The 24,069-nt window shown below is 35.4% G+C and overlaps 1 protein-coding gene across 1 annotated transcript in view; it reads right to left on the reverse strand.

Annotated features, from left to right (window-relative positions):
- The window catches only part of VPS13B (vacuolar protein sorting 13 homolog B), a 754,271-nt gene that overhangs the window by 708,693 nt on the left and 21,509 nt on the right, over positions 1-24,069 (reverse strand). Inside the window, exon 4 of the mRNA XM_069465462.1 lies at positions 5,826-5,946. Within this exon, the coding sequence (XP_069321563.1) occupies positions 5,826-5,946 (121 nt within the window). The remainder of the gene's footprint in view (positions 1-5,825; positions 5,947-24,069) is intronic.

Below are 24,069 nucleotides of genomic sequence, written 5' to 3' on the forward strand. Positions count from 1 at the left end.
TTTCTTCCTTTCGTTTTGCACTGTGTAGTGTACAAAATCTCTTATACTGAACAGTTAACTCTTTGAGGACAAAGATACCCTTCAATGAACTGCTTTAGCATATTCTCATTCACATAGCCAATACAGATTAAGGAAACTGAACAACTGCCTCTATTAAGCAATATTTTATTTTTATTATTTCAGCATATTGTGGGGGTACAAAAGTTTAGGTTACATATGTTGCCCTTACTCCCCCACCCCACCCGAGTCAGAGCTTCAAACGTGTCCATTCCCTAGAGAGTGTGCATCACACTTATTATGTATTTGAAATTTAACATAATTAGAATGAAATAAAGGCTCTCCAATTACCATCTTTTCTGTAATAAACAAAATATAAACAGATTTCTTGAAGGTTATTATCAAAATAATAGTTTGAAGCATAATCTATTTAAAAATGGATTGATACATTAATGAGAAAGAACACCTATATGGCAGAGATGGCTAGCTATCCATCAATAAATTGTGTTCCCAATTCCAGAATGTGGAATTGTTATCAAGATATAACTTCCAACTCATACATTATGTCCATCCTCAGTGAAATTTAAGCAAAAGAGTATGCATCACTTCCAGCTGGGGGTATTAAGAAGGATCTAGGTCTTCTCCAAACTCTTGGCTATTAGAAAGGCTGAAAACACCAGAATCCAAATCTGGCCTAGAGGATACCAGAGCCTGAAGATAAAAGTAACCTGGAGTCCAGGTAGAACACTGTCTTTGAACTGGTACATGAAAAATAATAACACTTCCATTGTGTTAAGCCACTAAAATTTAGAGGTTAATTTGTCCACCAGTTAACATTATCCTAACTTATACAAGTTATCACTGTTGCTTAAATTTTAAAAAAATTTCTACCAGAAAACTTCAATGGATGATATTAGAGCAATAAAAGCAGTATAATGTTAAGACATAAAAAGATATGAAATAAGTTCTAAGTTCTGCATTCTTTAATCATTTGCAACAGGGTCTTTCCCTACTCTTAGATGTTCCAGAAAGAAACAGCTTTAAATTCTTATACCCCACAGCCAAATACAAAGAAAATGTTTGTGCTATCTTCTATAACAATTTACTGATATTTTTGAGTCAGGTTCTTGAATAGTTGATATATTACAATATTCTTAAATTATCTGACATATCCTCCAACTACTATTAAACTTTCTTCAAGAAATTTTTCAGAAAACCAAGCCCTAAATGCCCACTATGGCAAGCATTTCAGCACATACACACATACATTGTCCTCTATTCCATATTCAACATTTTCTGGAGAAAACAGAAAAAGCTGAGTAAATAGCTGCTAATTTAATAACGTCTCCCCATGTATACCAAAATATCTGAGTTTCCATTTTCTCATTCTCAAAATGTAGGCTAGATCAGGGGCTTAAGCTGAGCCTATGGATGGACTTCCAGGTATATGAATATCCTAAAAATATAAACAAATTTTGAATCTGCATATGTGCGTCTACTAGTTTTTCAACAGATTTTCAAGGGTCCACAACCTAAAAGAGACTGACTGCTAGACCAGAAAATCTGAGATAGCTTCTTATTCCAAATCTCAGTGACTCTATGAATTGGATTATCTAAGCCTGAGGAAAATATGTGATTTTATATATTTCAGTAAGCATGTACGCTCATTATGAACCAGACATTGTAGTAGATCAGGGGCCAACAATATAAGGCCTGTGACATCTGGTTTGATAAAGTTTTATTAGAACACAGCCATATTCATTAGTCTATTAATCATCAGTGGCTGGTTTCATGCTACATCAGAAGAGATAGCTATGACAGAAAACACGTGGTTTGCAAATCCTAAAATATTTACTAACGGGTCCTTTACAGAAAAATGTTTGCTAGCTCTTGTGCTGGATAGTAAAGATCAAAGATGACTAAATCACATCTTCTGACCCAGTGGGCAACACGGTTTTTGTTTAACCATACTCTAAATATTTCCACTGAAGTGTGTGTGTGTGTGTGTGTGTGTGTGTGAGAGAGAGAGAGAGAGAGAATACATACATATACACAAATCCTAAGTAAAAGGGTAAGGAGAAGAAAAGGAGAGAGATAATGGCAATACCAAGAAAGAGGAAGCTATACAATGAAACACAAAATTTGTCTCTGAGCTTCCTAGCAGACAAGAAAGGTAGAAATTTTTTTTGAAAGAGACAGGGTTTCTGTCTGTTGCCCAGGCTGGAGTGCAGTGGCATGATCATAGACCACTGCAGCCTCAAATTCTTGGGCTCAAGAGGTCCTTCTGCCTTAGCCTCCTGAATAGCTGGGATTACAGGCTTGAGCCACCACTCCCCACTAGGGAGTATTTTTTAAAATAAGTAAGAGGAAAAACACATACAATTTAAGAGATACTGAAAAATGAAAGGACAATGCCTTTTAAAGCCATTTTATAGAAATGCAGAGGATGCCCACAAATCACTGTTTCTTATAATGTATTAATACTTCAATAAAAGCCAAAGACTATATAATTCAGAGAGTACAGAACTGAATAATCCAGGTATCTACCTTGGAAGTAGTCTCACTTTACATTAAGATACGGTGCAGAGAATACTGAGGAAACATGAATGATAAATAAATGAAACATCCTTAAACTCTCTAATTGTCACCATATCTTATAGGATATGCTAAGCCCAGAATTCAAAACTGTTATTATTAGCAATAATTGAAAGTTTTATATCATTTACAGAAAGAATATGTGTTCTCTTCATATCAATCAGATTCAAACTCTTCTGACCTTCCTCCAATAAGAAATATTATATCGGCCGGGCGTGGTGGCTCATGCCTGTAATCTGAGCACTCTGGGAGGCCGAGGCGGGTGGATCATTTGAGCTCAGGAGTTCGAGACCAGCCTGAGCAAGAGCAAGACCCCATCTCTACTAAAAATAGAAAGAAATTATATGGACAACTAAAAATATATATAGAAAAAATTAGCCAGGCATGGTGGCGCATGTCTGTAGTCCCAGCTACTTGGGAGGCTGAGTCAGAAGAATTGCCTAGCCCAGGTGTTAGAGGTTGCTGTGAGCTAGGCTAACACCACCGGCACTCTAGCCTGGGCAACAAAGTGAGACTCTGTCTCAAAAAAAAAGAAAAAGAAGTAATTTAAAAAAGAAATATTAGGCCGGGCGCGGTGGCTCACGCCTGTAATCCTAGCACTCTGGGAGGCCGAGGCGGGTGGATTGCTCAAGGTCAGGAGTTCGAGACCAGCCTGAGCGAGACCCCGTCTCTACTAAAAATAGAAAGACATTATATGGACACCTAAAAATCTATATAGAAAAAATTAGCCGGGCATAGTGGCGCATGCCTGTAGTCCCAGCTACTCGGGAGGCTGAGGCAGGAGGATCGCTTAAGCCCAGGAGTTTGAGGTTGCTGTGAGCTAAGCTGACGCCACGGCACTCACTCTAGCCTGGGCAACAAAGTGAGACTCTGTCTCAACAAAAAAAAAATAAAAAAGAAAAAAGAAAAAAAAGAAAAAAGAAATATTATATCATATCCTAGTACAAACACATTCATATATACAAATTTCTTGAAATATTACTAACATTTACTGTATGTTAATATGCTACGTGGTTTTCTATTCTATGCCATAATTTTTTTTTTTATTTCAGCTCATTATGGGGGTACAAAAGTTCAGGTTATATATATTGCCCATGCCTCCCCATCCTCTCGAGTCTGAGCTTCAAGTATGTCCATTCCTTAGACAGAGCTAAATGCTTGCCGTGACCCACTAAATTGTTTTAACAATGCACTAAGTAGCCAGGATCCATAGTCTGAAAAAGCCTCCTCTAGACCCCAAGAATAGAGATCACAAAGAGGATGTTAGATAATGATTTGTATTCTTTTCCTATTAGAGAGCCACCTATTCTTTAAAGGAGTAAAACAAATGACTGCCTATTGGCAACACCAAAACTTTGCTCAAAAATTATCTCTGGCTCTACACAAATGCTCAAACTCCAAATTTTAACCACAGATCCTAGAAGAAATAACTGTGCCCCAGAAAATTTTGAAAGCAGGAATTTATTTCTACCATGAAAGAACTTTAATATGATCCCCAGGCAGATGAAGGTTGCCAGAAATGAATCCTCCAATAACCATATGAGTTGACTTTTAAACAAAATGATTTACCATTATCCAACTGGATTCTCAAATTATCCCTTTTTTATCCCTTTGGCAAAATTAAGTTTAGCTGCTCTGCCTCCCACTAATTGGCCAGAAGCTTTACTTACTTGTTAAAGCAATGCCTTCACTGTGATTTATGTCAGCATGAAGGAGGATATGAGCCCTCCTGTTAGGTAAGGTAGAAAAGCACATGCTAATCCAAAAGCTACCTCACTCAAGTAGTTCAGGTAGAACACAATGCTGATATACGCTACTAAAAATAGGATGTTTTATGTTATGTTTATGTTTTTATGTTTTGCGCCAATAAAAATGGGCTAACTCTCCTGATTCTGAATATCAGTCTAAATTCTATTAATAATACAGACTTTTAAGAATCATTAAAACTCTGGGATCTGTTTTGAGTACATGCAGGTTAGCCCACAGAAGGTTTCTATCCATGAAATTAACAATTGACAATGGCTTTAAATTTTTCTTAAACAAGTTCTTTCTTAGGAAGAACAAAATATGCAACAGGAGTCAACGATTAAACTTAAAACTGATTATTCTTTGCCGAGAGAGACAGCAAAAGAGACTGACCAATGCTTCTATATCATACTGGTATAGGAAGTTTTGAGAGCATATGCAGTCAGAAATCTGGAGGGGTAAAAGGGTTGCCTAATTAATAAAAACAAGCTACAGTTTAACTTACAGTTTAATTTAATTCCCCAGGATTTTTCCCAAGGAGTTAAATAATAAGAAAAAGTTTAGAAAGTTCTGGATCCATTACACTACTCAACACAGAATTGGAAACATTTAGAAGTAAAATTTCTTCTGACACCTTTGGCAGCTTGCGGTAAATAATCTATCCAAAAGCCAGAGGGATTACCAAGCTTGTTAGGTAGAGTTCTAAAGAATACTAAGCATCACCACAGCACTAGTTAACTATGTTAAAGTCAAATATAACTTCAGACATATATGGAGGTGGGCATGAAATTGCATACCTAATTCCAGCCTCTTACAAGTAGATAGTGCCAAAAGACTAGCAACAAGTAAGTAGGTTAGCAGAAAGCTTACAAACCTTTCACACAGAAAACAAATATATAACAACGTGTAATATAACTCATAAAAAAGGAATGACTGATAAATATAATCAAAAGAGAAGTAACTGATAAACAACTCCTAACTGTAAAAAAAGCAGCAATGCACTTTGGCCACAGAGCTGACATGTAATGATCTTTTTTCCTTCATTAAATATTTACCAAGCAACTGTTTTTTGCAAGCCACTACTGTCTCATGTAAATAAAAACTTTAAGAAATAAAAGGAATGTATTTAAGGCCTGGTTCCATTTCCAAAATTCTGTGATTCCATTAGTGATGAGCTTCCAGAAACTCAGAACAATCTAGTCTTTTGTCTGTTTATCAAGACACAAAGAGAACAAGGAGACCATGAGTCTTTGCTTAGAGAGGCTATAAGAAACTCACAGAACAACCTGTTGCAAAAGAAGATAGAAATTTGAATGAAAGCTATTTGTGAGGGCTTTGAACCCAACCTGTTCTGAAGTCATACAGCAAGTGCATATGCACATATAACATAAAAATTTTATGACACCAAAAATGTATATTCTACAAAGAACTAACACAATAATCAGTAATGCCTAAAATTTGGCTTTATCAATCCCATGATAAGTTACCTGGTGGTAAGTCAGGATCTGTAGGAGCAGCCTGCTGAATTCTCCGGGGTTTTATTGATGATTTTGTGTTCTCAGTAGTACTACGGTTGGTAGAGTTAGAACCACAGCTTTCATGGTCATCCTATTTTTATTTTAAAGAAAGAAAAAGAAGAGCATCAATCATACTTAAGAATTGGGAAAAATTTTGTTGAATATATGCAGTTTATGGTTACACTAAGGAATATTTCTAATTTTAACTCAAAAAAAAATATAACCAACTTTCACACTTTGCATTCTCAACCAGCATTTAAGAAATAACTAGTTTAAAACTATAAATTTTTCCTTTCTTTAGCTGAGTATCAAAACAAACTAATTGACAATGTGTTCAAAGAATTCTTATTTTATGGCATTAGAAAAAGAAATGACTATTTAATGGGAAGCTTTTAAACAATGTCCAACTCTAAGTGCAAAATAAATAAAAAGGGTATTAATTTTTCCCTTATTTGTTGCTGACATGTTAAAATCCTCACTATTTTGAATCCAAGCTCTCTTCTTAGCCATCTTTAATGATTAATTTTAATTATCCTTGAGTCTTTTGCATCCTATTTAACACTGTTCACTGAATTATTATTCATGTTAGATATAAGGTTTAAATGGTTTCAATATGAATAACATAGAAACAAATTAAACAAATTTTAGAAATTTATTTTATTTGTAAAATACAAATGAATACTCTTTTCCTGTTCTGATTCAACATTTACGTAATGCTCTTAACACACCAATTGCTGGATTTACAAAGATAAATTAGATATAATGCTTCTTATCAAGGATTTCAGAATCTATCAAACACATATATAACTAATTCTACCAAAGTAACACTTTCTTTCTTTGTTTTTAAGTAATAAGAGCACAAAGAAAGTCATTCTATTGGAAGACCTAGAAAGGTCAAGCCCTTAAAAACTGAATGCAAGAATGTTTTAGGTTATGATTAGAGGCTAAATATTAGGGGGAAAAACCATAAGCAAAAGCAAAACAGTAGAAATGTATGAGGCACGTATAAGGAATGATGATTAGTGAAATAAGGCCAGAGTATACATTGTTTAAGATGGAAAAACAATACCAGAAGCTAAAAGCATGGAATCGTTCAATAAAAAAATGGGATAATGTTAAGAACTATAGAGATATTCTCAGTCCTCATTCCAATTGATCTATTTCAAGATTTGGTAAATAGGAGACGACTACCAGCAACCTATAAGAAAGGAGATTTAGTAGTTCCATTAGAGAGACACAAGTGGGAGCAATAAATGAATATGCAAAGAATAAATGAGAAATGAAAATGGAGTCAATAAGAACAAACTGCTCTTTCAAGAAAATGGGCATTATTTACAAGGAGAAAAGAAATGAGGTAGTAATATGAGGTAAAAATCATCTGGAAACTTCTCATTCCTTTTTTAAGGATAAAAGAGCACATTTTTGCTCGGAGGAAAGATACATATGAGGAGTGAGAGATCAAAGATACCAACACAAAGGGTAACTGATGGTGCACTGTGTACCATCAATTAATTAATCAATAACACTATTTTATAATATTTACAAAAATGTAACAAATTTAGTTTTTCTATTTTACATATTTGAAGAGAAAATTTCAAGAGCAAATAAAAATAATCATTATTAATGTACCAAATAGGGTACAAAAGGCAAATAAGAACAATAAGACCTTCTATAGAAAACAAAAATTCTTATTCAATACCACACTAAGTATACAATAAAAAATGAATCTTTTACAAGAGAGCATGGCTTCAGATGCTAGTGATGCATTAGAAAAAAATTTTAAACTAAATACAAGCAAAAAGTAAAAGATTCACTATCATAAAGAAAATGTTCTCATGAACTTATGTTCATTTTAAGTTAATGCAAAACAAACATCACAGATTTCATTCCACAAAACAACTTCACTATTCAATCTTTATAATGACATCTTCTGTTATTTTGGGGGATGTGATAGTCTTTAAATACTAAAAGACAACTACCTTGAATAAGTTACAGTAATTACTTTTAGTTCAACTTACATCCTTAAAAATGTCCATAGTCATATACTTCTGCACAATGTTAACATTAAAAGCACACCATTAATTTTTTAAACATGTGGTTGTCTCAAAAGCCCAGAAGTAAAACATATTCATTAAAGAGATGTGAAAAAGTTCCAAGTGAACTGCCAAAACTAGCATAATTATGAAAATATTTAACACTGAAACCGTCTGAAATCACATACTGTATATAGATTACAGTGATGTCATAAAAAATATTCCAGCCAAAATGCACTAAAACTACTGCAGTCCAATAAATCTGGCATACACGAGATGACAAACATTTTAAAGCAAAAGAAAGAACAAGTTATTTTTATTTTTAAAAAATTATTAACAGCAAAATAAGGCAGACTAAGAGTTTTCAAATAGTTAAAAAAACAGTGAATAAAGCTTCCCTACAGACTACATGTTTATCATTCAAAAGAAAAACTAAATAATTTTATTTGCTTAAAATTTATAATAAACCTGAAATTTTAGTGTTTAAAAAAATGAGCATTAATCATGGTACTCCTCATAGGAACATGCTATGAAACAAACATTATCACATGTGTAAACACTTCTTTCTTAATTATGGTTTGGAAATTATGATTATATATTATAAATAAAAAACAATCCTTTTGATAATCTTAGCTTATTTTCATTTCAATTACATTTTAATTATATCATCCAGAAGTAAGCTTCCATTCAAATCCTGCCCAAATTAAACAAAGCAAAACAAGAATAATTATAATATTTACTATTAACACTAGAATTATTTCCATCATTAGTTTTGAGCTCATCATCTGCTGTTAATCAGGAGGCATGACTTTGGACTATTAAACATTTTTGCTTCATTAAAAACCCCCAAATACTAATAAAAGAAACTCTGTTCTCAAAAATACTAGCTAAAATATTTTGAGATAATTTTTAACCCCCACATTATAGTTATATCTTTCTTATTTAGGCTGCAATTTTTCCAAAATGTCTGGTAAGTGTATTTCATGGCAAAAGAATGTTTTCTCTTGGGGACCACATAGCTATTTCTGAAAATACTGCCCTTTGCTCCTCATGAAACAAGCAAGAATTTCATTTCCTTACAAAAGTTCCTGACAGAGAAAATGTGGCAAACACTGTAGGTAAATAGATCCATTGCTTTCATACTGACAGATCATGGGTTCATGGTGCATACTTTTCCCCTTACCCCTTATAGGGTTAGTCAATTAAAACTTGAAAACCATCAACTCCCAGATTCACAATGGTGTGAATAAGACTGAAAACAAAACTAAAAACAAGTGCCTAAATCATTCTAAGTCCTTGTCTAAAAAACAAAGTAAGAGGTTAAGACACAAGAACAAAACTGAAGGAGGACTGAAACTGAACAGAACTAAAAAGTGATGTGCTTTATAGCTCTTCAGCCTTGTGGCACCAAACTTGGCAAGCAGAAAAGGACTAAGACTCACTTGGCAGTTCTGGTCACCAAAGACCCCTAAAACAGTAAATGGGGCTTAGAAATAAACAGGAACATTCATTTCTATCCTCTCCAGTAGCAAACACAATGGCAACTGCCAGATGCAATATAGAATACCTAAGAGTAACACTGCACTTCACAGAGTCAGTGTTAACAGAACAGCAAAGTCATCTACTCAGAGGTACACTTAAAGAACACAACAGAGAGCCAGGGAAGACACATTCACTAACTTTCATGGTAAAAATGGGAATCTCAGGCCCAAATCTACCTTGAGAGCAATATTAATAAACCTTAGGCTAGGCAAGAAGGGAAAAGAGTTGACCCTCCCCTGGATTCTTTTTTATGTGATCACCTCAAAAGAAGGAATAACTAACCTGACTGGCCAAAGTTAAACATTGAGCCACATTTTACCAATAAAAGAGATCACTATACTCACTGTAAACACTTTTGTGTGGTACGGTCTCTCTTCTGAGATTGATGCTAATCAATACCAGGACCGGAGTCACATTCCCCAGATGACTTAACCATTAGCCAACTCCCCTCTGCCCCCTTTTCACCCCATAGCCACCTGACCCAGGACACTGCACCAGCCACAGATCAAAATATCAAATGTTAGGAAAAACTTGATCTTTACTGCTGTCTATGACATCCCTTTCCTTCACATTGGTGGATGTCTATCAGATTGCCACTTCCTTCTCCCCCTTTTTTTAAACCCCTGAATTGAAGTTGTGAGATTTAGAAAGTAAAATAGGTAGAAAATCATGGAAGAAAAAACAAAAGTATATATAGAAGCATTCTGGCCTAAACCACATTCTATCAACTAATTTTTACCAGAATGCAATGGGGGTAATTGGGTTCTTGAATACATTAATACAAATGCACTTTACTTTCTTATATATAACCTCCCTCAGCAAAAAAATGCCTGAGCAAAGAAAAGTATGTGTTAGGTACGTAGTATAATAAGTAGTATAATAGATGGTACCCTTCCCATGTATTTTACTTATCTACTTGAGAAATAATATCTATATATACATTAAAAAGTTAACAATTTAAGAGTTATCGAATGACTATATATGCCACAAAGAAAAAGCAGTTACCTTTACTGAGCAGTACATGTGCCAGGCAGCAAATATTTCAAGGAAAAAGATACTAGGGTTTCTCTTAAGGAAAGTAGGGAGAAAGGGAAGGAAGGAAGAAGACAGGGATGGAAGAAAGAGACAAATAGAAAAAATTTTGTATTTATAATACTTCTGACATGCTACATACTGCTTAAGACGTTACGTTCATACCTCTCTAATCCTCCTAATAAACCCTATGACTTCAAGAATATCCCCATTTTATAGATGAGGAAACTAAGGCCTAAAGAGATTGAATAATAGTTCACAATCAGCCAGGCCGGGTGGCTCACACCTGTAATCCTAGCACTCTCCAAGGCTGAGGTGGGAGGACCGCTTGAGGTCAGGAGTTGGAGACCAGCCTAAAAAAGAGCAAGACCCCGTTTCTACTCAAAATAGAAAAATTAGCCAGACGTTGTGGTATGTACCTGTAGTCCCAGCTACTCAGGAGGTTGAGGGAGGAGGATTGCTTGACTCCAGGAGTTTAAGGTTGCAGTGGGCTACGATGACACCACTGCACTCTACCTGGGGCGACAGAACAAGACTGTCTCCAAAAACAGAAAAAAAAGAATACACAAAAAACTCAAACAACTCAACACAAAAAAAAATAATTCCATGAAAAAGTTGTCAAAGGATCTGAATAGACATTTCTCAAAAGAAGACATACTAAGGGTCAACAGGTATATGAAAAAAGGCTCACCATCACTATCATCAGGAAAATGCAAATCAAACCCACAATGAGATATCATCTCACCCAGTAAGAATGGCTACTATCTAAAAGACAACAAATAACAAATACTGGCAAGGAGGCAGAGAAAGGGAATTTTCCTACACTGTTGGTAGGAATGTTAATTAGTTCAGTCATTATGCAACACAGTATGGAGGCTTCTGAAAAACCTAAAAATAGAACTACCATATGATCCAGCAACCCCATTACTGGGTATCTACCCAAAGGAAAAGAAATGAACATATCACAAGAATACCTGCACCTCCACGTTTATTGCAGTACTATTCACAATAGCCAAGATATGGAATCAACCTAAGTATCAGTCAATGAATGAAAGGATGAAGAAAATGGGGCACATATAATACCATGCAGCCATTAAAAAGAAAGAAATCATGTCATTTGCAGCAATATGGATGGAACTGGAGGTCATTATGTTAAGTAAAATAAGCCAGGAACAGAAAGACAAATATCAAATGTTCTCACTCAAATGTCAGAGCTACAAAAGTTGATCACATGGACGTAGAGAACAGAATGATAGTACCAGAGACCAGGACAGGTTGTTTGGGGGAGGGTGAGGGTATGGGTGGGGGTTGGATGAAGAGAGGTTGGTTAATGTGTACAAATATGCACTTAGATAGAAGAAATAAGTTCTAGCGTTCAACAGCACAGCACAGTGACAATAGTTAATAATGTATTATATATTTCAATATAGCTAGAAGAGATTTGAAATGTTCCCAATGTTAAGAAGTGTTTGAGGTGATGGATATCCTAAATATCCTGATTTGATCAATATACATTGTATACATGTATCAAAATATCACGTTACCTATAAATACATATGATTATGTATCAGTAAAAAAACAGATAAGCCTTAAAATCAAAATACTGAGTGAAGAAAGCATGTTATAGAATAATACATAGATTATTCCATTAAAGTTTAGGAAGATGCAAAAATAATATATATTCCCATGGCTATATTTTAAAAGTATAAAAACATGCAAAGGAACGATATATACCAAACATGGAACAGCAATTACCTCTGGAGAAGAAGTAAAGGGGATGGGAAACTTTAACAAAGAACGTCAAGTGTATTAGTAAAATTTTATTTCTCTGGGGGCAAAAAGGCCTGAGATAAATATTGCAAAACATTAAGATTTATTAAAACTATGTGAGAAGCATAGAGGTATTCATGTTATTTTCCAAAATTTTCTGTAGGTACAAAATATTCCATTATAAAACTATTATTTTAACAAATACACATAATTAAAAGTAGTCAGAAGTTGAATTGACCCTTTAGCCATGAGTGGTGGCACACACCTGTAGTCTCATCTACTTGAGAAGCTGAGGCAGATACTGCATAAATACTAGCCAATAACATAGACAACAGTATGAATAAAGAATATGGGATGCAGAAGGAAAAAATTAAGAAATGGAAGTAATTAAAGAAAAGAAGGTAATGTAGACAGCCAGGGGAAAGGAAAACTCTAGATAATGTATGTCTCTGAGGTGGAGTATGAGAAAAATGGAAAACAAAAAAAATAATAACTTTTACTACTTATTTTACTTACTTCTGTACCATCTGAATTATTTTGCAAGCAAACACTACTTCCATGACAAAAAACCATAAGCAGTCAAATATTTAGTCTCATACAGTTATAATTAATTTCAGTAAGTATTAAATTGGGACTGTTCTTGAAAACTCATATTACCAAACTATATGCTATAATACAAAAAAAGAATTAAAGTTTTCACAGAAAAAAAATCTATGCAACCATTCCACAAAACTTCAAAATATTTAACTGACTGGACGGAAAATTTCTTAGTAATTTAGGACGTTAATTACCTACTAACAGATACAATAACTCACATATTTTAAGATAATTAAAGGACTAAAAAAAGTCATGAAAAAAATAGCAAGAGAATTTTTTTTAAATGCATTAATCATCTTTTTTAAAGTAAACTATATGTGCTCTAAAAGTTTTCTAATCCAATACTAATCCAATTTCCTTCTTAAGTTTAACACACTAAATATAACCACCTCTCTTGGGCAACTTTATATATAATTTCCAAGAACCATAACCCTACATGGTAGTGATAATTTATTCAGTAATAGATCATTCTGTCATTCTCGAAATCAACCTATTGTGAAGTCTAGATACACACACACACAAATTAAAATATATGTATATATATTAAATACATCCTCTATTAATTTATTAAACATGTATATACTTTAATAATTTAATTTTAATACTTCATTATTAACTTGCTTTTCATGTCCCTAAATAATAAAAATAACTATTAATATTTATTTAAAGGCCGGGCGCGGTGGCTCACGCCTGTAATCCTAGCACTCTGGGAGGCCGAGGTGGGCGGATCGTTTGAGCTCAGGAGTTCGAGACCAGCCTGAGCAAGAGCGAGACCCCATCTCTACTAAAAATAGAAAGAAATTATATGGACAGCTAAAAATATATATAGAAAAAAATTAGCCGGGCATGGTGGCGCCTGCCTGTAGTCCCAGCTACTCGGGAGGCTGAGACAGGAGGATCGCTTGAGCTCAGGAGTTTGAGGTTGCTGTGAGCTAGGCTGACGCCACGGCACTCACTCTAGCCTGGGCAACAGAGTGAGACTCTGTGTCAAAAAAAAAAAAAAAAAAAAAAAATATTTATTTAAGGACTCAAATTATGCCAGTAATAATTTGTTAAGATAACTGTTAATTTAAAACCATTAATAGTTTTCTAAACGGTCTGCTTCTACATAAAACTAAATTTACACAGTAAGGATACTGTCCACATTGAAAATGTCAACATCTTAACAAATAAGTCATTAAATATGAAATGTCCAATTTTGAGCCAAAAGTTTAGTTTATTATATCTCAAACAAAAAGCAGTAAAATTAATCGAAGTATGAGCCTAAACTATCAACACAGTTTTACCATCTTAACGGTAGCTTGCTTATGCAGCAGCGAAGAAACCTGGAGAGTGAGTAGTGATGAAATCACAAAAGGCGTTTTCCACAGCTTGTTGAGAATTGAATATATTTCCTTGAAGAAGTGGTCCAGAGCCTGGAAGAGGTAGTAGTCAGTTGGTGCAAGGTCTGGTGAATATGGTGGATGATGGCGTGTTTCCAAGTCCAGATGCTGTCCTTTGAGCAGCATTGTTTTTTGCGACATGTCTCGCAAGAGAATTAGCCTGTCTTACTGACCTATCTCAGCTGCTTAATCACAAGCATCCTCATCATTTTGTCCACCTGGTTGCAGTACACATCCACAGTAATAGATTGAACAGGTTTCATGAAGCTGTAGTAGATAATACCAGTGCTAAACCACCAAACACACACCATTAGCTTTTTTGATGCATATTCAGTTTTGAACTATGTTTTGGCACTTCATCTTTAACCAACCATTGTGTCAAATACTTGCAATTGTCAAAAAGAATCATCTTTCATCACATGTAACAATATGGTGTAGAAATGGTTCACCTTTATGTCATGACAGCAAAGAAAGGCAAACTTCAAGACGATTTCTCTTCTGATGCTCATTTATTTCATGCAGTACCCATCTACCCGGCTTCTTTATCTTGCCCATTTTTTCCAAATAATCCAATGCTGTTGGAATAGTAACGTCAAACCTTGCTGCTAATTCATGTATAACTTGAGATGAATTTGCTTCCACTACAGTTTTCAGCTCATCCTTATTCACCTTAGTCTCAGGTCACTCACGTGGCTCATTTTCAAGATTAGAATCATCAGAATGGAACCTCTCAAACCATCAACGTTCATCAGCCACATCCTTCCCAAACACTTTGTTGATATTTCAAGCTATCTGCACTGCATTGGTTCCACAACAAAACTCATATTCAAAAATAACACGAATTTTTGACTTATCCAACATTTCACAAAAATTGCTCTTAAAAAAATTTGAAAGATAATCACAAGCCAAAATATGCTATTGAAAGAATGAGGATTACTTCATAATAAAAAAATAAATAAATAAGAAGTGTCAAAGTGAAATGTCAGAGACATCAACTGTCAAACTTAGTACTTAAGGAAATTGGACATTCCATACTTAAAAACCTAATAAATGTCTGCAAGCTTCCTAAATTTTCAGTAATCACCAACATACAAATTCTTATAATAATCAATTTAGAAAAAACTATGTGATATTTAATTTTAATGAAATTAAATGTCACTTTAAAAATGACCAGATACTTTAAAACAGGAGTAGGCAAACTTTTTTTGTAAAGGCCAAACAATATTTTAGGCTTGCAAGCCATATAAGTTTTGTTGCAGCTACTCAATTCTGCCATTAAAGCATAAAAGCAGCCATAGACAGTATGTAAATAAGTTTCAAAAAACCTTTATTTACAAAAACAGGCAGTGGGACCATGAGCCATAGTTTGATGATCTCTGCTCTAAACTATCTTCATAAAATATACAGAATAAACAATTACTTAACCTGAAATTTCTTTGTAACCTAGTGATTCCATTACATAAGGCAAAAAATTCAGACCACAAATATATCTAAATTATGAGGGAATCTATAATATAAAACACCTAGGAGAGAAAAAGCACAAAATTTATGCTCTGACAAAAGTACTGCCAAGAAAACAAGGTATTTCTTTTGTTATTCCTTAACTTTTATTAAGAGAAAGAAAAGGAAAGGAAGTGTCAGTAATGAAATAGGCTTAAGAAGATTCTAAAGGCCCAAAGGGAAAAGAAAAATATAAGTAAGAACATAAAATAAGAACATTTCTGAAAAGAAATAATATATGTAACTGCTGCATAATATCAAACGGCATATTCCAAACATATACAAAAGTAAAAGTTAAAATCTGGCCAACATGATAAAGATCTAAAGTAACATGGGAAAAAGGAGTGTGGGGGGAAAAAATGGGAAACATATTCTAATCATAACTCCAAAAACAGACAAATTCTAGGAGTATTCATTGTATAAGGAGAAAAGAATGCACTGCAGATAAATTTTCAGTGAAGCACAGAATTTTCTCAATATTACTACTGATGCCAATTGAGTTTAAAGATTTTAAATAATTGAAAAGTTAAAAGTGTTAAATTATACACTATAATAATATTAGCAAGTATGAAATTTATAGATTCTTAAGTATTCAGATTACAATTCATTTCACTTTGGCTATGAAAAGGATTTGGCTCCTAAAGAAGAGCTATAGTATGAGTGTCCTGCTTTAATTTTTTTTTAAAAAGGGGAAAAAAGAGCCCCGATTTTTACTATATTCATGTCTAACTTAAATAAGAAATACTTGCTTATTGTGTAGTTACAATCCTCTGATGCCTATTCTATACTCAAGTGTCCATCTATACTCACAAATACTTTAAGTAATGATTAAGAATCTAAATATTTTTAACTATTATAAGAAAATAATGTATTCTTACACATTAAAGAATTAAAAATTAAATATATAATCAAGTTATTTTTCAGGGCCCATACTCTTCAATAGTTTAAAGTTTGTCCATGTGAATATAAGAAAAGAATAATGATAATTTATTGTGTTTTCTTAAAGGTGTATCTAATCTCTTATCATTTTTATTTTTATGCATATGAAAATTCTCTGTTAATATGAACTACTACATATAGAAAACCCTAAATAAAAAGAGTTTTCCCTTTTGTGGCATTGGCATTTGTATTGTAAATGTTAGAATAATTTTCTTTACGGGGAACAATGTCATTTCCTATCTTCCATATAAAACAAATGTGATTCGGAGGTAAATAATGGTTTTACTGAATAAGATACCGAAGCTGAGAATGGGATCTAATGTGGGGGGGATAGTTGCACTTAAACAATTAGAGGCAAACAAAAAGACATGCCACGAAAGCTAAATAGTACATTGTTGGAGACATGAGCTTAGACTTGAGGAGTTTAACAACTCAGGTGGACCATCACCAGCACCTCTATGTAGACAGAAACACAAAGTAATGAACAACACCAAACAAGATTCATTCCTTAAAACAATTTCACCTTCTGACAATGGAGACAAGTTTAATTCTTCACAAAAAAAGACAGCAAATATGAATAATATTTATAATCATGTCAAGCTAGAAAACCAAAAATTAAGATTTATTATGAATACTAATATCACTACAGAAGTTTGAAAGAGTAGTTCTAATGGTGAAGGAAGAAGCCATATTACAGTGGGTTAAAGAATAAGTGGATGCTGAGTAAGCTGAGAAAAAAAAGACTCCATTAAGTCTAGACATTTAAAAAGGGCCTGAAGATAATAAAATAGAATGAAGGTGGTAAAGGGTCAAGGAAACCATCTACTATATAAATAGGGTACTCTGTACAACGCAGTGTGGGAGATAAAAGTTGATAGGGCAAAAAGAGTCCTTGACTTAAGAACATTTATTATTTATACAGAAATGTTTTTAAAATGAGTTCTCTATTCTGTTCCATTGATCTATGTGTCTACCTTTGTACCAGTTGATGCTGTTTTGGTTACCAGATTCTTGTAGTATTATTTGAAGTCTAGTAATGTGATGCTTCCAGATTTATCCTTTTTGCTTAACATTGCTTTCTGTATTCAGGCTCTTTTTTAATTCCATATTAAATTTAGGTTTTTTTCTAGTTCGGTGAAAAGTGACATTGGTATTTTTATGGAAATTACATTGGATCTGTAAATCACTTTGGGCAGAACAAACATTTTAACAATATTTATTCTTCCAGTCCATGAGCATAGGACATTTTTCCATTTGTTTGGGTCATCTATGATTTCTTTCGTCAGCATTTTATAGTTCTTCTTGTAGAGATCTTTCACCTTCTTGGTTACGTATATTCCAAAGAATTAATATTTTATTTTCTTTGCAGCTATTGTAAATGGTATTTGGTTCTTGATCTCTCAGCTTATTAGTACATAGAAATGCTACTGATCTGTACATATTAATTTCGTAATGTGAGATTTTGCTAATTTATCAATCCTAGGAGTTTTTTAACGAAGTCATTAGTATTTTCTAGATATAAAATCATATCATCAGCAAACAGGGAGAATTTGACCTCCTCTTTTCTGATTTGGATTTCCTTCTCTTGCCTGACTGTTCTGGCTAGAGCTTCCAGCACTAAGTTGAACAGAAATGGTAAAAGTGGGCATCCTTGTCTTGTAGCAGCTCCTTTACAGGCTTTCAACTTTACCCCATTTTCAGCATGATATCACTGTGGATTTCTCATATGTAGCTTTCATTATTTCAAGGTACGTTCCTTCCATGCCTACTTTGTTGAGAGTTTTTATCATAAAGGGGTGCTGGGTTTACTCAAATGCTTTTTCTGCACATATTGAGATGATCATATGGTTGTTGTCTAATTTTGTTTATGTGATGAATCACATTTATTGATTTGCATATGTTGAATCATCCTTGCATCCTTGGGATGAAATCCACTTAATCATGGTGAATTATCTTTTTAATGTGCTGTTGGATTCAGTTTGCTAATATTTTGTTGAGAAATTCTGCATCTATGTTCATGTGGGATATTGGTCTATAGTTTTCTTTTTGTGTTGTGTCCTTTCCTGGTGTTGGTATTAGGGTGATACTGGCTTTGTAGAATGAGTCAGGGAGGATTCTCTCCTTCACAGTGTTATGAAACAGTTTCAGTAGGTTGGTGCCAGTTCTGCTTTGAAGATCTGGTAGAATTTGGCTGTGAATCCATCTGGTCTAGGGTTTTTGTTGGGAGATTTTTTATTACTGTTTCAATCTGCTGACTTGTTATTAGTCTGTTCAGGACTTCTTCCTGATTCATGTTTGGGAGGTTGTATGTTTCCAAAAATTTACCCCTTTTCTCTGGATTTTAGTTTTTGTGTGTAGAGGTTTTCATAATAGTCTCAGATAATATTATGTACTATTCTACAGTATCAGGTGTAATGTCTCTTTTTTCATTTCTGATTGAGCTTATTTGACTCCCTTCTCTTGCATTCCTGGTTAATTTAGCTAGTGGTCTATCAATTTTGTTTAACTTTTCACAGAACTTTTTGTTTTATTGATCCTTTCCTTTTTTTTTTTTTTTTGGTTTCAATTTCGTTCAGTTCTGCTCAGATCTTTGTTATTTCTTTTTTCCTGCTAGCTTTGGGCTTGTTCTTTTTCTGTTTTCCTGAGGTGTGACGTTAGTTTGTTAGTTTGTGATCTTTCTGTCTTTCTGATGTAGGTATTTAGTGCCATGAACTTCCCTCTAAGCACTGCATTTCTTGTATTCCAGAGATTTTCATAGCTTGTCACTTTTGTCATCCAATTCAAAATTTTTTTATTTCCATCTTGATTTTGTCATTGGCCCAAGGACCGTTCAGTAGCAGATTGCTTAATTTCCATGTATTTGTGTAATTTTGAGAGTTCCTCTTTGAATTGATTTCTAATTTTATTCTACAGTGTTCCAAGATGGTACGTAGGATGATTTCAATTTTTTTTAATTTGTTGAAAATTATTGTGTGGCCTAGCATACGATCCTGGAAAAAGTTCCATGTGCAGTTTTGGGGTAGGATGTTCTGTAAATATCCGTTAGGTCCATTCGTTCTATAGGCTCATTTAATCCAGTGTTTCTTTGTTGATTTTCAGCCTTGATGATCTGTCTAGTTTTGTCAGAGGAATATTGATGTTCACCTCTATTATTATGTTGCTGTTTATTTCATTTCTTAAGTCTAGTAGTATTTGCTTTATGGATCTGGGAGCTCCTGTGTTAGGCACATATATATTTAGGATTGCTGTATCTTCTTGTTGAATTGATCCCTTTATCATTATATGAATGACCATCTTTGTCTTTTACTGTTGTTAATTTAAAATCTATTTTATCTAATATGAGAATAGATATTCCTGCTTGCTTTTGGTTTTATTTGTGTGGAATATTTTTTTCCACCCATTTACCTTGAGTCCATGAGAATTTTTATCAGTTGAATAGGTTTCTTGGAGACAGCATATATCTTTTAAGTGGGGCATTTAGATCATTTCCATTTAATGTTAATATTGATATGTGAGATACTGTGACAGCCATCATGATGACTGTTACCTAGTTGCTTTGTTTTCTCCCTTGTGTTACTGTTTTATAGAGCTGTGAGTTTTTACTTTCAGTCGTTTTACAACAGTGGGTATCAATTGCTCTGTTCAATGTGCAAAGAAAGCACTTTTAAGGATTTCTTGCAGGGCGTGTTTAGTAGTGCCAAATTCCCTTAGCGTTTGGTTGTCTGGGAAGACTTTATTTTTCCTTCATTTATGCAACTAGGTTTTGCAGGATACAAAATAGTTGGCTGACAGTTATTTTGTTTAAAAAGACTAAAGATAGGCCTCCCTTCCCTTCTGGCTTGTGAGGTTTCCACTGACAAGTCTGTTGTTAATCTAATGGATTTCCCTTTGTAAGTTACTTGATGCTTTCATCTCACAGCTTTTAGTATTTTCTCCTTCACTTTGATTTTGGCCAGTTTGATGACTATGTGCCTGCAGATGTCCTGTTCGCAATGAATTTTCCAGGAGTTCAATGACCTTCTTATATCTAGATATCAAAATCTCTAGCAAGATCAGAGAAGTTTTTCTCCATTATTCCCTCAAGCAGATCTTCCATGCTTTTTGTTTTTTCTTCCATTTTCTTTCAGGGATACCTATAATTCTTATGTTCAGTCAGTTTACATAGACCCATAATTCTCAAAGACTTTGATTATTCTTCTTGATACTTTTTCCTTCATTTTTGACTGACTGGGTTAATATAAAAGCCTTGCCTTCAAGGTCTAAAATACTTTCTTCTGCTTGGTCTAGTCTGTTGTTAAAACCTTCCACTGTATTTTGTACTTGCCTAAATGATTCATTCATTTCCAGAAGTTCTGTTATGCTTTTTTTAAATTACCTATCTCTTTAGTGAATTTTTCATGTATGGCCTGAATTATTTTTTTGGTTTCTTTATGTTGGTTTTCAACTTTCTTATCAATCCCATTGAGCTTACTTGAGATCTGTATTCTGAATTCCATATATGACATTTCAAAAATTTCCATTTGGTTGGAGTCCATCGCTAGAGCGCTAGTGTGATCCTTTGTGGGTGTTGAAACAGCTGCTTTTTCATATTGCAAGAGTTCTTATACTAGTTCCTTCTCATCTGGATCCTCTTCCCTTGGCTCATAATAGATAGTTTTGTGGTTCACCTGTTCTCCCCTTCCAGGAACTCTGCTGCTCAGTTTAGAGAGTGAGAGGTACACTGTCTTTTGGCTAGTGCAAGTAAGTCCCCACCATGGTGCTGCTGGCAACTTGGGGCGGTTGGATCTCCAACCCCTGGTAGAATGTTCAGGTCCTAGCAGTGGTTAGGTAATCCCTGGTTCCCGGGCCCCTGTATGGCATGCATGAGTTCTGGGTAGACCAGACTGAGAGGGCAAACTTGCTTTCAAACCTCCCTGAGTTCAAGTGCTGGCTTTGATAGTGAGGGGTGGAGTGTTCTCCTGCTCTAGAACAATGTTCAGGCAGGAGAAGGACCGATGGATGCATTGTGAGCCTCAGACAAGAGGGGCTGGCCCCTCTTAATAAGATTAACAGTGGCGAGCAGCTGTGTGACACAGAAACTGTTCGCACCTCCTCTTCTCAGCAATGACAGTAGTCTCTGTCCTTTGGAGGCACAAAAGTGGCCAGATTCCCAGCTCCTACCCTCAGCTGCCACTCCGGCCCAGTTTCAGAAGAGGTGTTAAAGGCAGCTCAACCCACCGTGTGCAGGGCTACCACAATGGCCATAGATTGTCGCTGAAATGCTCTAGCAGGGGAGGTATATAGCTGTACCACGGGCTTCCTTCCAGAGAGTGTAGGCTGCTCCTCAGCTCACAGAGAGGATTGCTAGCCCTGCCCTTCCTCAGGGGAGACAACAGTTTTGACCTTGGGACACACAAAAGCACACACTGCTTCTTTTTAGTGGGAAAGGAGTAAGCTCCAAGTTTCATGGAAGCCCGGGTGAGACAGGCACTCTGTAAGAGGCGAGGCAGCCATTCCCGAGTATCCTGGCTTAATCATGCCCTGTAGAACACTCACCAGTCACAAGATGAAACATCCAGCCCAATATGATAGGCACTCTGTCAGACGAAGGGCAGCCACTCCCTGGTGCCCTGGCTTCATGGTCCCCTGTTGGACACTCCCCAGTCCCAAGTGGAAACAGCCAGCATGGGTGTGATAGACGTTTGGTCAGAGGCAGGGCAGCCACTCCCAGGTGCCCTGGCTTAATGTTCTCCTGTGGAACACTTGCCAGTACTGAGTAGAAACAGCCTTATAGCCACAGCTGCCTTTATGGCAGTGGGCGGGGAGAAAAGGAGGAGAAGGCCCCAAATGGTGGCATGCGTCTCCACTGGGAGGGGCACAGACAACTTTGGATCATGAGCCAGGGGCTCTCTGGTGCAGGAGAGTGTGCAGTCCCCCTCCCTCTGTCATAAGAGGTGTTGGCAGCACTGCCCAGTCTCCTTGGGGCAGCCCACTCCACGGGTCAGAATTCCAGGAATAGCATGAACACTGCTACTGTCCTGTGTCTCCTTATTCCTTTGTGGTTGTCACAATCTAAGCAGGTGCTGGGGAATGTTCATGTGGGTCCAGTGACAGAGAGGCTTTGACTTCCCCAGTTGGACAGAGGCACCCAGTGTGTGCGTGGACAAAATGGTACCTGCCATCTCAGCTCAGGTCCATGGTGAAGAAAAACAACTCTACACAGGCCTACAGACCAGTGCTCTATTCTCAAGAAGGTCTCAGTTCACCAATGGTAGCAGTGCCTGGATTTGTCAGGACAGAAGGGTTCTCCAACAGATCAAGAGTTGGCAGACCACCAAAGGTATGAGAGGAGGAGAAGTAATCACTCCCACCTACACTTTCTGCCAGGCTCCAAATCCCCCCGAGGTCAGTCTCCACCAAAATTTTGTTACTTCTTATTCTGCTCTGTCACTTCTTCCTGCAGGATCTCCAGTAAGAGTAGGTTTTGGGTCTTTTCCTCAGTATTTCACCAGGGCTATACTTTCTCACCTGAAATTTCTTCCTTTATTTTGGATGATCTCGTGACTGATATCTAGTCAGCCATCTTGCCCCCTCCATATTCTGAAACTGAATAATATTCTTAATAGCCTTTTCTAACACAACTACATTAAATCTGTAATAATAATCACTTAAAATTCCAATGAATATATGTAAAATTTCTATAAGTAAATCCACCAAATCCCAGACAGTGAATAGAGCATTAGTGGTCTACAGTTCAAATGGCCACCAAGTTAATAAAAAATCCTGTATAAATGTACACAAAGGAAAAACTTTATCCTGTAAAAGTATACAAATTCTATGGATCCCAGAAAAGTGCTGGTACATGAAGTAGGTGGGTGCTGTTGTAAAAATCAAAGAAACCTTCCTCTACAGTTGAAAAAATAATTCTGAAGCCCTTCATCATAATCAGACATTCAAATTAAAACTCTTACCTTTAATTTTGATTTGACACAGGCTTTTTAGAAAAACAAAGATAAGCTATAAGATGAAACTATAAAATAGTTGTCAGAACACTACATAAAATGCCACAGTCAAGAGTAATTACATATTACTTCTTGATCAGGTCACCTAAATCTATAGGCTGTCAGGGTCACTTGAAATCAATACTTAAAATCAAATCAATCCTGGCTGTGTTCAACACTTGGCCCCAAGGATTAAATGAAATCAAAGTTCCAACCTATACAAATGCAAATATGGAACAGAAAAGTAAAAGCAAACATACTGCATAGGACTTTTCCAAACTTACAAAAGAGAATTTTTTCAATAAGACCACAGATGGCAGTTGAGGAAAACAGTTTTCATCACACACTTAATGACTGCTGAATATCTGAGAAAAATATCAGAGGAAATTAATTTGATGCTAAAAGGACTTAGAAAGTAATGTAACCATATGTGATGGAA

Source organism: Eulemur rufifrons, chromosome 3, assembly GCF_041146395.1.
Source record: "Eulemur rufifrons isolate Redbay chromosome 3, OSU_ERuf_1, whole genome shotgun sequence".
NCBI lineage: Eukaryota > Metazoa > Chordata > Mammalia > Primates > Lemuridae > Eulemur > Eulemur rufifrons.